We start from the raw sequence: 17,571 nt of genomic DNA on the forward strand, positions 1-17,571 counted from the left end.
GACGCTAAATGTTGAAGTTACTACGGTATTTTGACAGAATTAACCACAGTATATGTTTCGTTAGGGACTAAAGCAACCTTTATAGGTGTGACATTTCTTTATTAGATGAGCTGTATTTGTACGATGTATTTGTGTTCCATATTTGTGCATGAGTACAGTAATATTTATATAAATGTTAATTATTTAATTTATTTGTATTTTTTAAGATATTTAGTGGGACATACTGCATGTTCAGACCTAAATTAGTTTATAAAAAATTAGTGTCAATGTACACTTGAAAAAAAATATGTTTTGGTATATTAGCAATATTTCGTAAATATGTTAGCCTTACAGTCCTGTGTGTTTATTATGCTATTGTGGTGAAGGATTACAGTGACATTAATGACAGCTGAGAAGAGGTGAGAAACCTTTCACGTCTCCACTGTCAGTCCTGACAAACTATCTCTTGCATGCTGCTAAATAATATATCACCTCATCAAACAGAAGACTAGAGGTGAAACGGGGGTGGATTTAGGCTTTATTGGCCGGAAGTAAAAATTGATGTGATTCTGCATTTAGGCCAGGGTTCACTGGACAAGGCATTAAGCTGTGCTGTTAAAATGTTGTTCAGAAATGTTCTGGAAGGAGGGCGTGAATGGACTTGACCTGTTTAGCAAATATTAAATTATAATGCTACACTTTCCATATGGCACATTTTTCCAGCCATTAATTTTACATGTCTTAATCCTAATATAAAGCTGCCTTTTTTATTTAATCTAAAAACCCAAATGCAGTTTGAATCAGATCAGTTGGAATGTTCAATAAAAACATGATTTTTGAGAATTAAAAACTATCTTTTTTGGATTTACACACACACACACACACACTCAAATGCATATTTATTTATAGTTCAAGTATTTAAAGCATCTTTATCCTAATAATTTATTAATTGTTCATGACATCAACAGTACAGTCTATCTCGCTCTCTGCTCTTGAGGTTATGCAGAATATTTATTTATTTATTTTAACTATTTATTTGTTTGCTAGTATGCATATGCAGGTCAAATATTTAAAGTATCCTAATAAATTATTGATTATTAATGTACTTGTTTATTTAGTATTTTTATTTGTTCATTTATTTCACACAAATTTTACATTTATTACAGTAAAGCACATGTAAAAAAACACACATTTTTCTCTCTCTGTTGATTTGAAGTACGTTTTGTTCATGCAATTATGATGATTAATTATACATTTATTTGAAATATTTATTTATTTACAGTTATGCGTATTGTAGGTCAAGCATTTAAAATACCCTTATCCTTAATAATTAATTCATGATGTCAACAGTAAAGCCAATGCGACTTCAAATTTCTTTGGTCTTGTCCGCTCACAGCTATGAACTGAGATACTCAGCTTAACATGTTAAAGGGCGTATTTGAAACTAACTTGGTTAAAAGGTCCTGTTAGGACAACCTCTTGAAATACTGCAGAGGAAAGGAAAGACTGGTGGGAACGGTTTGGCCCTTTAAAGCTCCCAGTGAAACCATATGTTTTACAGAAAGGCAATCCAGAAGAGTGCAGTGATAGGAGGTCAGGGCTTAACTTAACTAGTCACGCAAGACATTTCCTGACACTAGTGTAATTGAGCATGTTGGCCCACTGATCTAATCAGCTATGACTCATGAATAATCAATCATTTAAAAGAATTACTGAATCATTTAGAGAGACTCAGACAAGAGGCTGAGAGGTGTTGGCTTGATTTATTTTTGAGTTCTTTTTTGCAGCCAACTACACAGAAGTGCATGAAAGTTTCAGTGCTGTGTCTGGCTGAAGATGGGTGAATTGCAAAGGATATTAAAACATGTGGTTCACGGGTCATATCATATCGCTCTCCAGAATTATAGAATGTAATGCAATGAAAATAATATGTAAAGTAAGTATTATTATTCAATCATATAACATAATATAATATAATATGATATAGCATTATTTGGAGCGTTTGTTGTATTTTATTTATTTTTTTATTTATTGTCTGGCTAATATTTCACCTTTGCACACTACATTACATATGTATGTATAATTGTATAAAAAAGTATTTTACACCATGATAGTATTTGTTATACATTTATTGATGTTTTTATGCTTATATAATATAATATAGTATAATATAGCATAATATAATATAATATAATATAATATAACATAACATAACATAACATAACATAACATAATATAATATAATTTAATTTTTGCTGTCAAACAATTGGTTCTGTGTGTACTGTGTATATTTATTCTGTATATATAAAAACAAACACATGCATTTATATATTTAAGAGAAATATGTTGCTTATATATTAAATGTATTTATCTATAATATAAAATAGAAGAATATAACTATATAAATGTGTATGCATGTAAATATTTTCAAGATATATACTGTATGTGTGTGTCTTTATATATTCATAGTAAATATGCACAGTACACTCATATATTATGTAAACAGAAACTTTTATTATGGATGTTATTAATCACAATTAATCACTTGGCAGCGCTATGTAATATATTATAATATAAACATTTATTTTTTAAGAGCTTACACACGCACATACATATGTATATACTATATGATTTATTCATTTATATTAACAAGACATCATCTCACTATAATGAGGCCTAATATAAAGATTGAGACATGACTCATCACTCTCATCATTATCATTTAGCCAATCGCGAAGTTTCACCGTAAGGATTCTACTCATCAAATCAAAGAGCAAATGAGATTTAGGCCTTCTAAAAATACCAGTGTGTTCATAGTGAGACAACACGTTTCTAGTTGTAAGTAGATTACATCAGTTTACCTGCGAGGAGAATGCGGCACATCACGTCCACCTCAGTTATCGTGGCCATTTTCACATGATCAACATTGTGAGTTTTGGGCAGAGATGGGTCAAATTCAAAGCGATGAAGATAAGGAAGTGGAGCTAGCAGACATCCAGCCACTTTATACCAAATTCATGAGAGAGTGCCCAAGCGGAGCCCTGCATCTTCACGAATTCCGCAAGATCTTCGGAGTCCAGAGCACATCAGAAGATGAGGCTTTGTACATGGAAACCCTCTTCAAATCTTTCGACACAAACAGGGTAAGAGTCCAAAAGGTCAACTGTTTTTGCATAGCTGATTTTAAAAAAAACGTTCAAATCCGAGTTTCTCATTTCCTTAAAAAAATGAAGTGCTGATTGCCAAGCGGCGGTTTCTATGCATAATCTGTGATTATTTGCATGTGCGATGAGCTGGAAATCATTCGCGTCTCTCCGCAGGATGATGTTATAGACTTCATGGAATTTGTAGCGGCCATCCACCTGGTTCTGAGAGGAAAACTGGAGGACAGGTTGAAGTGGTCGTTCAAAGTCTACGACGGAGATGATAATGGAAAGCTGGACAGACAAGAAGTCAAACGTGTTATAAAGGTAAAAGTGATCGTGAGTCTCGCTGCTGTTGTCTTTTAACTTTCTTTACTAACGGGCCTCTCGCTGTTTTCTTCTAGATCATTTGCCAGCTCAAGAAAAAACACATCAACTTGACGCCCAGTGACATCTGTGACAAGATATTTAATCTTTTGGATGAGGACAAGGATGGTAAGTGCCTCTTCTCAAATAAATAGTAAAAGACCAACGCGTGTAATATCTTAAGGTAAAAGGTGCATTATAATCCCAAGAGTATGCAGACATTTGAACAACATACCCATAAGGGCTTGTTTAAAATGCAATTTCCAGCCACAGGCTTTCACTTTTCCGGAAAGACTTTCCACTATATGTTGCACAATGTCTGTAGGGATTTGCTTGCATTGGAGAGCATCAGTGAGGTCAGGGGCTAATGTTGGTTGATGGGGTCTGACTAACAGACAGCCTTCCAGTTCATCTCAAAGCTGTTTAGTGGGACTCAGGTCCGGATTTGCGAAGGCCAGTCAAGGTCTTAACACTAACACTTACACTAAACCTCAGTATACTTCTTTTCTTTCTTTTTTGTGTCGTTGTATATACTAAGATCTGGAATTAAAGGGCTTTCGTCAGTTTTGAGCACAAACGGCAACCAACAGCGAAGGGCACAAGATTGTTAGACCGCTGCATATAGATCAAATGACCTTTAACCTTGTTATCTTTAACTATGGGTACTTATGTCCTACGGCTGGTTATATGGTTAATCAGAAATAGTTTTAATTATGTTACTTTTATATACAGATATATATATATATATGTTTATGTGTATTTAATAATAAATGTAAATAACTGTTACGGTTTTACAAAGCCTATGAAATGTAAAAAAAATAAGTGTAAGCCGTTTACGTCAAATGATTTATTACAGATAGTTTTTACACAAAGTATGACTATTCAACTGTTATGTTATGTTTTCTATTTATTGATCATTTTAAAAAATAATATTTAAACTAGCAAGAATAAAACATATGGTATTTTGTTCCATGAATATTTAATGTCATTCCTATCACTGCGGAAAGCACACAATAAATCTTCTGAGATGTGTTGGAAATGATATTTGTTTGAAATCTACTGTTATTTATGTAGATATTAGATACTCCTTTCGGACACTGGTAGACAAACTAAATAAATTCAGGGGTGTGTCAAAAGGATGTTTACTTTCTAAAAATTCACAGGACCGCATAGATGAATAAACAGCCTTATGTAATAATCCCGTGTGTGGCAGCCTAAATATGTGTAGGCTTAGACTGTTGCTAAATTAAGCCTGTCGGTGGTCAGGGAGAGAGAGGGGACGGAGCTGATGTAGGAATTCATTAAAGACTTTCCCTCTTCCTCTTCCTTTTACATTCACAGGTCAAATATCCCTGTCAGAGTTCATGGAAGGGGCAAAAAAAGATGCCTGGATTATGGACATCTTAAAACTGGACACTAATGCACGGGGCTGGTTCAGGGAAAACTGGGGGAAAAAAACATGAGTTTTCAATAAGGTCAAGGCCCGTGGGCTGAAACCTGCGTGACCTTTTACAATCTTTCAAGTGTTGGGGGCTGCAAACGAAAGAGACCTGGTATGGGGATCAGAAAATATTTGCCTTCTGTCACAAGTGACGTACGTGCCTCATCACTGAGCACATTCAACTAGTGCGCATGTGTAAAAGCGGCTCACATTTTCTTCTTGCCGTGGTGCTGATGCTGGTATTTATTTAATTAATGAATCGTAGTTAGTTGTACCATTTAACTGATCTGTATCCTTTGTATGTAAGAAAAATGTATGCATTTGTAAAAAATGCATTTACATGTATATATTTATATTCTTATAATTTCTATATGATATTTTTGCAATTAAGTAAATATATATATATTAGTGATAATAACATAATTGTATATATATATATATATATATATATATATATATATATATATATATATATATATATATATATATATTACAATTATGTTATTATCACTAATATTATAATATAATATAATATAATATTAAATAAAATGTATATTATTGTCCATGTTAATTTTATATATTCCAAATGATTACATTTTCTTTATAGCGCATCTGTAACTTTACACTGTAATTTTTTATCTAAAAATCATGTTGGTTAGGCATTTTTATACCATTAAATATACAATGTATCAATACTACTTACTGTATTAATTTTCAACTTTTTTTCACAATTACGCTATAATCAGATTCAGGTCTACTCTGTCGCATTTTATTATAATTTATTATATTATCATGTTTATCATTTATTATAATTTTTTTAAATAACAGTTATAACAACAATTATAACATTATTACAATATAACAATACAATATCTAAATTATTACTAATATTCTTAAAATAAATGATTCTGTTAAATGATTACAGTGGTGATAATTTCATATAGAATGGGTTTTTTTTCATTTGTTGTTTGTTTGTTGCAACTTTTAATGCCTATGTAAGATTCTTCCATTTATGTGTTTTTTTATATTTATCTTAATGGTACTGTTGTGTAAGTTTTTCACTGTAAAATACTTTCACCTATTCCAGTTGTGCAGTGTATAAACAATAGGCAAATGAGCGCTCTGTCGATTCTGTGATATTTTGATCAACGAGTGCTTTTTCATGCAGGATCTTGCACAGATTATTCCCGACAGCATTTAAGGTCACGCAGACGCCTTAAACTGTTCTCCCATCAGGTAAATGTCATAAACTGCTTATTTGATGCGCAAATGTCTTGTGTGTATTTTAAGCAGCTCAGCTTTGCGATATTGACCATCTTCTTGAATGGAACAAAAATGCTCGAATACGGCATGCTTATTATACAGTGTTGTGGAATCTGTGCGCACGAATGAGAGCCGTCATCAAACGGATTCTGCAGGAAACTCAGCCCAGAGCCTGAAGCGCATTTATAATTCATGTCTGCACGAGTTCACATATGCCAAGTTTACAGGACATGTGACCCGGGCACGTTTATGTGCAGAAATAAACAGTATTATTTTATGATTTATTGACCTGAATTGGAAGACAGATTTACTCCAGCATGGTGCCTCTCAGTAGGTGATGAGTTCACAGATGGTGCTTAGCAATGAACTATTCTTAACAGTGACATAATTCAAATGCTGTTATTTTTTTTACCCTTAAGCTCATCCTTTGGCCGAACCGCAATTAACCCCTATACATCATCTAGATACAGCCTTTTAGAGACCTTACGTGAGAACTATTTATTTAGGTTTTATTTTTCTTCGTCTGATTTCTCTGTAGTGAACAGTTAACACACATCTCTTGCCGGATTAGCATTTTTCCAGAATTACCCCACTATATTTTTAAAGACGTTAGGTAAATATCATAGTTTTGGTCTGGATTTTTTCTGGACCTGATTTGTATCTATTTCATGGAATGCGGCATTTCTGCAAATATATTAGTCGCTTTGCACATTTTGTTAAGGCCCTCGCAAATTTTTGTAAAACAAAAACGGTCATACATTAAAAATAAATCACGTTTACACACCATTTCCAAAGCTTTCATCTGTCGTGAAAAATACAAATCGTTTGCTTTTCTGTGTCTGCAGCAAGAATTTTCATAGGAATATGAAAAAAATAGATTTAAAAAATTGTGCAATGGCCTTTACGCTTAATATGTACTACAGGAAATTCATTTGTAATTCTTTGCGTCTTTTAACAGAAATCATGTCGTTTTAATAGAGGTGAACTTCTGACCTGTGAATGGTTGGCAATTCTGCGTATTAAAGATGTGGGTAATTGTCCTTATCTAAAGATATTGCACACTGTAATGAGCCAAAGATGGATACAGAAAAATGTGTCCCAATGCCTCGGTGGTCTGGCTGTGTTTTGTCCTATTTTTCCGCTCTTCACTTCAGCAATCTACATGCTGAAGTAACTAAATTTAGATTCATCACTTCAAAACAACTGTAGCTTGTTGTATCTCATTTTCTCTAAACTCACTGGGGTTTGGAATTCCTTAAGGATTAAATAAATTTAAATCTAATTTCTAAAGCGTCTCCGTTGCATCAAAGAGCTTGAAACAGATCTGTTGTAACATATCTTTTTAACAGCCTTCTGAAGCAGTTCCTGGCAGTTTATTCAAAATTCATGTGGCTTCCTGGCCCTCCATAACAAGCGCATTAAAATTCCCAATGACATAGTTCTTCCAGTCACCAGTAAGATGCTAAATGCTGTGCGCCAATAAAACTCTGGGAAAAATAGCTAATAAAAAATAAATGCTGTGCAGAGACATGGATTGCAGATACTATTAATCTTCAAAAAGTCATAAGGCTTAAGTGCATGAAAAATACACATTTTACAAAACACACTGTTTGATTTGTATTTATTTAATATGTAATATTTTTATTGTATTTTTATACTTATTAGGTCATCAGGTTAATTATATATATATATATATATATATATATATATATATATATATATATATATATATATAGAGAGAGAGAGAGAGAGAGAGAGATATATATATATATATATATATATATATATATATATATATAGAGAGAGAGAGAGAGAGAGAGAGAGAGAGAGAGTATCTATATATATATATATATATAGAGAGAGAGAGAGAGAGAGAGAGAGAGAGAGAGTATATATATATATATATATATATATATATATAGAGAGAGAGAGAGAGAGAGAGAGAGAGTATATATAGATAGATTGATGGATAAAAATAAAATAAAAATTGTTTAATTGATAAATAAAAAATTATATAAAAAAAATGCAAATAACATGAAAAAATTAGTTGCAAAAAACATTAGAGAGACTTTTTTTTGTCACATAGAACACATTCACATGTCAACTACCCATATATGCATTTCTCGTAAGGATTTCATGTCTGAGAGCATGCCTGAATCTCCTAAGCTCTGAATAACGACTTAAAATATTTTTGTGAAGATAACGCTGTGAAACTCATTCTGATCTGTATGCCAAAATGCGGCGTTGAGAATGGATGCATCTATGTTTAGTGAGGAGGAATTTCAGCTATGAGACAGAGGCAGTGGCAGCAGAAGACCAGAGGACAGAGGTCACATGATCCACCAGTGACAGACGTGCTTCAGTGTGGAACCACTATAAAACAATGGTTGTTTTTATTCGCTAGAGAAACCCTGGCAGGAGCTGAGGCCTTTTATGTGCGAACACGAGTGCGTGGCTTTGCTTTGGGGTCAAATTTGCCTTCAAAAGTTAGCAAGGACTGTCAGAACCTTTCGTTGCAACCATATAATGTAAGTGTGTACAGCATGTGTGACTGTTGCTGGGGAGGCTGAAGCTCTAATGTGATGACAGGACAGTATGACGGCTCTAACATAAAGTGTCAATCATTTGGGAACACACAGCATTTTTACCAGCAGCGGTCACATATTTTTGACTGTTAAATATTGCATGCAATCCCTCAGCGAGGGTCTTTATATTTATCTTGCTCTTGGTATGCTTGTGCATTTGTTTGGCTACAAACAAACGTACAAACATTCTCGCAGTCTGCTGTTTTCCCTTCAGGGCCATTTGGACTAGAGGAAACAGAAGAACTACAAATTTATGTATAGAGTTACCATGTTCAGTTACTGACTGGCATTTAATGTACATTTATTATTCTACCTGGTCTCATGGCATAAACGTACCTTAGCGCACTTTTTAGCGTGACACGAAATACGTACCAACGAGTACATATCACTGCAGTTTCCTAAATGAACACTAGAGGCAGTAAAACACCTTTTATTTTCTTTTTACGCACACATCTACAGAGTTTCTATTAATAAAGAGACATTTTAGCACAATTACTTGAAGGATATCACGTTATGACTTCAAAACAATATTAATATGCTGGGATATTTGAAAGCTGATGCTTTTGAACGTTAGCAACACACAAATCCGGGTTCATGTCTATGGATTTTTATAGACGGTAGGTTTGTTCTGTAGCTCACGGACTACAGAGATGTACTTGAGAAACTAGAAGAATCCTGTGTAACTATGATTCAAAAAAATGTTCAAATCTGCGGAAAAGGAAGTTGAAATGACACAGCTGCATCAACAAATGTGTTTTATATCAGTTTTGCAGTTTGTTAACGCTAGCTGGGAGGTTTAGGGTTGGATTTGGCATAGGGCACATTTCCAACACGATAAAGCATTAACTTTTATCAGTCCACGCATATTTCATTTCTGCACTGCTGCAATATATCGACGTAATAAAAAAGTGGCAGGGGATCATGTATTGAACACTTTCCTTTGAAACTGTGGTGAAATTTAAGATAGGTAAAAATGGTGACCAGGTTGTGTTACTAAATTATTATTATGTATCTGTCTGTCTGTCTGTCCGGCCATGGATGGTTACGGTGGAAGTCTATGAGGCAAGAATTATGGGTTTCAGTGCTTTCATTGGCATGCCATTGATGCTTTCGACACAGCATGACTGTTTAACCTGAAATGAGAGAAAACATTTGATAAAAACAACATGAGCAAATGTGTGTGTATGTGTGAGAGACAGGAGCTCTTTTACCATCTACAGTCAATGCTGGTGGGTCCATCAGTGTGTCATTAACAGAATGTAAGGCCAGGTGGCAGGCCGTCGCTATTGTACATTACTGGGTCGCTTCCAACTGACACGTTGCCAAAATGTAGGCCTCTGGAGAGTCCAACGAGGGAGATTATGTCTGTGTGAGCTGAAGAATGCAAATGACCAGCTGCCCTTGAAAAAGTAAACTTTTGCTAACATTTGACCTTAGGACTCGATACAAGTCAAGCAGTCACTGTGTTATTGTTATAACCTCCAGTGAAAGCCATTTGGGCATAAGAAAGATATTTACTATGTAGCGCTGTCCTAGACTAGGTTACAAAACTGGGCATGAAGCTTTTAAAACTTAGTTTTTATGTATTGTAAGTAAATAAATACCAAATATAAGCTTGAAAAAGGGAAAGCTGTGTTAATTTTGTTTATCCAAAATGTAACCTAAATTTGCTGTTACTGCCAATTTAGCTTGCCAATTTGGGACTAAATGTTGGTTTGTAATTTATATATTATTGTAATTTATATATTGTAAAGATATATATTGAAGGTGTTCCAGTCTATTGAGAGAATGGAATGAAATTACAATATTTATTTGTCTTTTCACCAAATAATTTTAACACAGCAGTGTTACTTCAGTATTATTTGTGTACTTTTTATTAATATTTTGAATAAGCGCATTAATTAATTAGCGCATTAATCTCTCATTTATAATTCAAGCTTAATTTTTTATGCAATATTTAGACTTTATTTTGGCTGTATTTCAGTTATTAAAGCCATTCATCGTTTCAGCTAACAATAACAGCACTGCATAACAGGGTTACGTTGCATTAAAATCTGCTACATTTAATATATCTAGCTTATTTTGTGTAATGTATTATTGGCCTTTAAAATATTTTATAACTAAAAGACATCGTTGCCATCGATTAAAACTTAAATTTTGTTTTCGCATGCTAGGAACTGTTGGAAACAGTAGGTTAATTGTTTGTTAGATAATGGGTTATCACACACGTCTGAAGTTCTCACAATGTAAAAGATGGGATTTGTGGAGTTAAAACATCACTGAACGTACTTGCAGAACGTGCCACGTGTCATTGTTAGCAGCACAATGCCGTTCTCTTGACACTATGCAATCAAGTGGCTTTTACGTCCGTGCAATTATTAGACCACCCACACATGCAACAGCCAACAAACATCACAAAGCGTGGCACATTGTCAATTTCCTAGAGGCCATTATTTTCTTTTGGGAAGAGACGCTGAAAATCTTTCCTCATTTGGTAGGCTTTGGTTGTAACGTCCACACCCATATGGAGTGGCAATGTGCATTTCCTTTGAAGGCCAGCTGCAAGTTCCTCACAACTGACCGATAACAGACAACAGGCAAATGGTCATTTGATCCATTATGACCAATGCTCGGCGTCTTATTTATAACGGCCCCTGGGATGCCATTCTCTTCCAGCGAACTGGCTACCTCTCTTTCCAACAATAGTCCACGCTGTCCTCGAGAGCCATAAATTATCTTCTAATATTAAATGCAAATGTCAGTGGACAGTCTGCATTGTGAGACCCGTTCCAATGCTCCATCTTCACATGGGACGGCCCACCTTTGAGTGATGCAGGATTGTAATGTATCCTAAAAAGGCTCGAGGTTCTGGAGCCCTGGTGACAAGTCTCCTATATAAATACAGGACAGGTGAAGTGGCCGCTCACTCTCTTATTTTCTACCGCTCTTGAGGGAGCAAGTTTTCCAGGCCTCTCGTGCAAGCTCTCCTGGGTGAGTCTACTTCAATGGATGGTTTATTTTAAACAGTTTGTTGACTACAGGAGATAGTGTAGCTTTCGGATATTTGGAATGTTAGTTCATTCAAATAAACGCAGCCTGATTGAGTATGAGAGATTTATTTTAAAAAATCGACCCACTCCGCTGAACAAACAAAGTCGTACAGGTTTGGAACGACATTGAGGGTGTTGACAGAATTTCCATTTTTAAGTGAACTCTTCTTTTAATTATGAATTACTTAATGAATTATTTGTTACATACAGTACACAGTGGACCAATGAAATGCTTATATTTTGCACTTCAAATACAGAAGCAAAAATATTACAAACTAAAGCGTTTTATGCTCAACTCAAGATATCAAATAATAATAAAATATGCATTATTTATAGCACACTGCGAGTCTGCCGTGGGGAGGATAGGTCTGCATAACTGAAGATGTCAGAAAAGCCCTTTTTAAGCACAGAAGATGAATCATTTACATTTAGCTTCAAGTGCTACATGAATTCAACAAGCAAAGACAAGTATTTAACAGGCATGAGAAAATCCTTCTGCTTTTTAATGGACATGTCATGTGTTTGCGCCCCGTGCCATATGTGTTCAAACACCAGCTGTCTAGGCAAACATGTGCGACGAGGAAGAGACCACCGCTCTGGTGTGCGACAACGGCTCAGGTCTGGTGAAGGCCGGCTTTGCCGGGGATGACGCTCCCAGGGCTGTGTTTCCCTCCATTGTGGGCCGACCCCGCCATCAGGTGAGACGTCACATTCGTGCACCTCATCTGGGCTTAGTCTTATTTTGATCCAATCAGTAAAACACCTATTAAGTCGCAGTACTTACGGTTTGACCTTTGACTTGTAAAGGAGATACTTTACCAGCATTAATCCTTGCTTCAACTGTTAAGCAATCAAGTCAATTAATTTTAGAAAAGGAATGTGAATCAATTTTAGAAAGATCAGACTTAAAGTTTGCGTTATGGTCTCTTTCTTCAGGGTGTCATGGTCGGTATGGGTCAGAAAGACAGCTACGTAGGAGACGAGGCACAGAGCAAGAGAGGCATCCTCACCCTCAAATACCCCATTGAGCATGGCATCATCACCAACTGGGACGACATGGAGAAGGTAGACCATACAGTCATTCATACAGTTATTCAACGTGCTCTCATGAAATTTTATTGTCTATTGTCAGCACTGTAGGTAACTATGAAGCACAAGTCACATAAGTCAAACAAAGTAACTCTGTTGGTCAACGAGGCAAATTCACATGAACTTGAACCTTTTGCAAAATGTTATGTTGAAATTTCACTTTCACACAAAATTCCCAGTCTCCTGGATTCCAGTTAAAATGAATGGATTTCTATGGGGTTACAATTGTGCCAAAAAGCTCAGTTTTAAGCTTCGTAAGTTATCACTCTGTAAACTTTCTGCAGCATCCAGATAAACAGGTTTTATAAAATATTTAGGTGCTATTAAGTTTTAGTTTTATGAACTCGAATTAATCTATACCGCATAACATTCTGCATTTCAGAAAAATTGCAAGAAATCTCATTATTGAAAAACAACAGATACAGAAACAGTTTTTTAAAACCTTTGGATGAATTTATGTTTCTGTTCTACAAACTTGAATGAATTAATAATTCTTAGATTTCATCATTGATTTTCTGTTTGTTTACATGGATAGCTCCTGGATATCTAACAAAGAAGAAGATAAAATTTTAACCCAAAACAAACAGCACTAACCGTAGATATTTGAGTCAACACTTTTTTTGGCAAAAACGCTATAATATATAACGCTAAAAAAACCCATTCCTCTCAGATCTGGCACCACACCTTCTACAATGAGCTCCGTGTGGCTCCTGAGGAACATCCCGTCCTCCTGACCGAGGCTCCTCTGAATCCCAAGGCCAACAGGGAGAAGATGACCCAGGCAAGTCCTTTTGAAGACTTCATGGCATTCATGGAGTTGCATCAATAAAATTAAAATATGTTGGTTTCTATCTGTATTTCAGATTATGTTTGAGACCTTCAACGTTCCGGCTATGTACGTGGCCATCCAGGCCGTCCTCTCACTTTACGCCTCTGGCCGTACCACAGGTTAGCATCGCTTACATTGCCCACCATGCAGTAGCTAACTCTGAACCGCATCTATTTGTTTTCTCATGCTTTTATGACATGCTCCAGGCATTGTGCTGGACGCTGGTGATGGTGTGACCCACAATGTGCCAGTATATGAGGGTTACGCCCTTCCACATGCCATAATGAGATTGGATTTGGCCGGCAGAGACCTGACTGACTACCTGATGAAGATCCTAACAGAGAGAGGCTACTCGTTCGTCACCACTGGTAATTTACCTCACTCTCTGCAGTTTTCGCATGAATTATTCTCGATATAAAGGTTTCATTTAACGCACTCACTTAATAGAAACTAAACTTTGTGTTAAATGTAAAATATTGATTCATTTTGAATATTTTATACGTCTCACAAGTGCTCTAGTTTCACCGTTTACGCCGTGATTAAACGTCCATCAGCTAAACAGCACCACCTGTTGGTCAGCGCTAGTATCTGCGGTTGAAAGTCAACCGAACCAGCTGCTGTTTTTAATAATTAAAATGCATTTCGTACATTTCTATCTCGCTATTACAGCCGAGAGGGAGATCGTTCGCGACATTAAGGAGAAGTTGTGCTACGTGGCTCTTGATTTCGAGAATGAGATGGCCACTGCCGCCTCCTCCTCATCTCTGGAAAAGTCCTACGAGCTGCCCGACGGTCAGGTCATCACTATCGGCAACGAGAGGTTCCGCTGCCCCGAGACACTCTTCCAGCCCTCTTTCATTGGTCAGTTTCCCAGTTGTTAATTTGAATATGGGTAGCTTATTCATCGCCTGTTTTATTTTCCTAGTCCAAGTTCAAAATTTCATTGGAATTCATATCACAGCTAGAATGATTCCTAATGGACACTTTTGCATTGCATTAAAATATATCACATAACTTAGACTAAAATATTTTTAAATATATAGTTCTCTAACGGGAGTGTTTTCTAAATGATCAAATGTCCCTTGCCTTTTGGAACCTACATTAATCAGAATGCAAAGACATATATATTCTATACACATAATAACAATATGTAATGGCAATAAATATTTAAAATCAGTTATTTAGTGAATTTCAGAAATAAAGATAAATATATAGTTTTAGTATATATACTATATTTACTATATAGATTTAGTAATATCCAACTAAAAATTAAAAAAGAGTAAAAATAAATCAGGTGCAAATAGTCATGATTTTATTTTTCTTATTTTTTTTTACATGATTCTTATTTGATTCAATTATTTTCATATTATTAGATGATTCTTATTAGATTTGATTAGGATGATTATATCTTCTTTTAAGATATAAAACAATATATATTAAAAAAATTGTAAAATAACAATAAAATTTTTTGTTTTGATTAATATTTCATATATAAATGTTTAATGAAATTTTGGATTTTTAAAATTAATTTGATTAACGTTCCTATGAGAATTCCATGATTATTAAAAAAAACACAATTATTTTAAATACAAATCATTTGAGAGTAACAATTTTATTACAGATTATTCAAGCAGGTAATCATTTTTTTTTTTATTATGCTAGTCTATTTTTTCCGTTTTCCGTTTTAGATGATTATTTAATTCGAGTTTTAAATCAAAAATATGAGATATGATTCTAAAGCAATCCAGTAATTATTTATTTCAGTCTTGTTTTCTCTCAAGAAGAAATAATAACAAAATGAAGTCTCTCGTCATTTTCCTGGCCAGGCACAAATTATTTAATTGGCATAATCGCGCTCTTGAGAAAACAACTTTTGTTACGTCGAGATAACAATAATAATGTATGGCCTCTAAGGCCTTCCGTAGAAATTCCTTTAGGATTTTTGACTAGGTTTCTTCTTAATGACAGACAAGCTTTGAATATCCCTACATTATGCCTTGTTTTTTATCAATTATTCATGTAAGTTTCTAGCAATTTTGAAACGAGGCCTACACCGAACCACCAAGCCCACACTCAAAATATATTCTCCCTTTTGAGCCATTGCCAAGCCTGCATTCCCATTGATGAAAAATTCATGTTATTAATAATTCTCAATCATTTGCACATCAGTCTATGCGCAGCAACACAATTAAACCCACCTACCAGCGGTCAAGTTTCCCACTGAGACAAATTCATCCAACTGCATTTTTAGAGCTTTTTCTAACATTACGCTGCACTTTTAGAAGCGGTGACACGGTGACGGATCACCTTTTGTCAGGAACTAATTAGGAGCGTTTCAGTATATGGCCAAAGGCTGAGGGGCTATTTATGGTGTACAGGGTTCTTAGTCTTGACATTGGGCATCAATCACTGTTGCCTTATCCAGTGGAGCTGATAGGACAATGGCTAACCAGCAGTTCTTCCCTTAATGAAATCAGCGCTATTATGTAATCGTGAATTAGCATGGTGCTGCATATGTAATGTATTTAAATGGAAGTATGTTTCATGTATAGGCCCATTCATCATCTTAATGACGTTGTCTGTAGGCATGGAGTCTGCTGGTATTCATGAGACCACTTACAACGGCATTATGAAGTGCGACATTGACATTCGTAAGGACCTGTACGCCAACAATGTGCTGTCTGGGGGAACCACCATGTACCCTGGTATCGGTGACAGGATGCAGAAGGAGATCACAGCTTTGGCTCCCAGCACTATGAAGATCAAGGTACAGTTTTGTGCAGCTTTTTAACATGAACTTTTTATTTTAAGGAACAAAAATGAAAAAAAAAAAGAGTATTTAATCATACAAAATAATAAATGAATAATTAATGTTTTAATAACAATTATATCATATTTATTAGTATTTCGTTACTGTTTATGCAAAGTTCTGTGATTTAGATTTTATGACAGGTACTGATTATTTTTATATTATGTCTCCCATAACCAATATACAGAACTGGTGTTACATTATTGTTACATTTATAGAACTATAGTAAATAATAAAAATCTGACTTAAATCAAATTAAATAAAACTTAATTCTATGTTCATTATGGATTTTAAAAATAACAATAAGAATAAAATATTATTATTACAAAGCAATAATACAGAGTGCAATATTAATATTTTAATAACAATGTATTATTATTATTGTTATTAGCTGTTGTTGTTGTAGTAGACGTTGTTATAAAGAAATATCCATAATGTATTATTTAAACTATGGACTATTAATATATTAACAAAATAATATATATATATATATATATATATATATATATATATATATATATATATATATATATATATATATATAGTTATTATTAACCATATTCTATTATTGTAATTGCTGATATTTGTATAATTCGTATTACAAATAGCGCAAAATAAAAATACTATTAATATTATTATTATTATTGTCATCTTCATCATCATTGTCATCCTCATCAGCACAAACATCGAAATATCCATACTGTATGTTGTATTATTGTAATTATGGATTACTGTATTTGTATAATTATTATTACAGATAAATAAAATAATAACTCAATAACTCAAATACCATGTGTTCTGTTAGTTTTATTATTATTATTACAATGTCCACAATGCATGTTGTTTTCTTGCTTTGTAATTATTTGGTAATAATTATAATAATAATAATTAATATTGTTACTGATAATGGTGATAGTGATGACTTTTAAAAAGTTGATTAACGATCAATTTTTTCTTTGTCCACTGCAGATGATTGCCCCTCCTGAGCGTAAATACTCTGTCTGGATCGGCGGCTCC

General features: G+C 34.4%; 2 protein-coding genes across 2 annotated transcripts in view; both read left to right on the forward strand.

Annotated features, from left to right (window-relative positions):
• The first annotated feature begins 2,529 nt into the window (after positions 1-2,529).
• guca1g (guanylate cyclase activator 1g) lies at positions 2,530-5,206 on the forward strand. The gene is made up of 4 exons (XM_043228529.1): positions 2,530-3,122; positions 3,300-3,449; positions 3,527-3,617; positions 4,830-5,206. Exons 1-4 carry the CDS (start codon positions 2,925-2,927, stop codon positions 4,949-4,951), a joined length of 561 nt encoding a protein of 186 aa, XP_043084464.1. The 5' UTR covers positions 2,530-2,924; the 3' UTR covers positions 4,952-5,206.
• A 6,412-nt stretch (positions 5,207-11,618) lies between these two features.
• The window catches only part of acte1 (actin, epsilon 1), a 6,182-nt gene continuing 229 nt past the window's right edge, over positions 11,619-17,571 (forward strand). Inside the window, exons 1-9 of the mRNA XM_043227640.1 lie at positions 11,619-11,768; positions 12,383-12,525; positions 12,764-12,892; positions 13,587-13,697; positions 13,780-13,864; positions 13,952-14,113; positions 14,415-14,606; positions 16,331-16,512; positions 17,524-17,571. The exon at positions 17,524-17,571 is cut by the window's right edge and continues 229 nt beyond it. Of these exons, the coding sequence (XP_043083575.1) occupies positions 12,397-12,525; positions 12,764-12,892; positions 13,587-13,697; positions 13,780-13,864; positions 13,952-14,113; positions 14,415-14,606; positions 16,331-16,512; positions 17,524-17,571 (1,038 nt within the window). The 5' untranslated portion in view covers positions 11,619-11,768; positions 12,383-12,396. The remainder of the gene's footprint in view (positions 11,769-12,382; positions 12,526-12,763; positions 12,893-13,586; positions 13,698-13,779; positions 13,865-13,951; positions 14,114-14,414; positions 14,607-16,330; positions 16,513-17,523) is intronic.

The sequence above is a fragment of the Puntigrus tetrazona genome, chromosome 25, assembly GCF_018831695.1.
Source record: "Puntigrus tetrazona isolate hp1 chromosome 25, ASM1883169v1, whole genome shotgun sequence".
Lineage (NCBI taxonomy): Eukaryota > Metazoa > Chordata > Actinopteri > Cypriniformes > Cyprinidae > Puntigrus > Puntigrus tetrazona.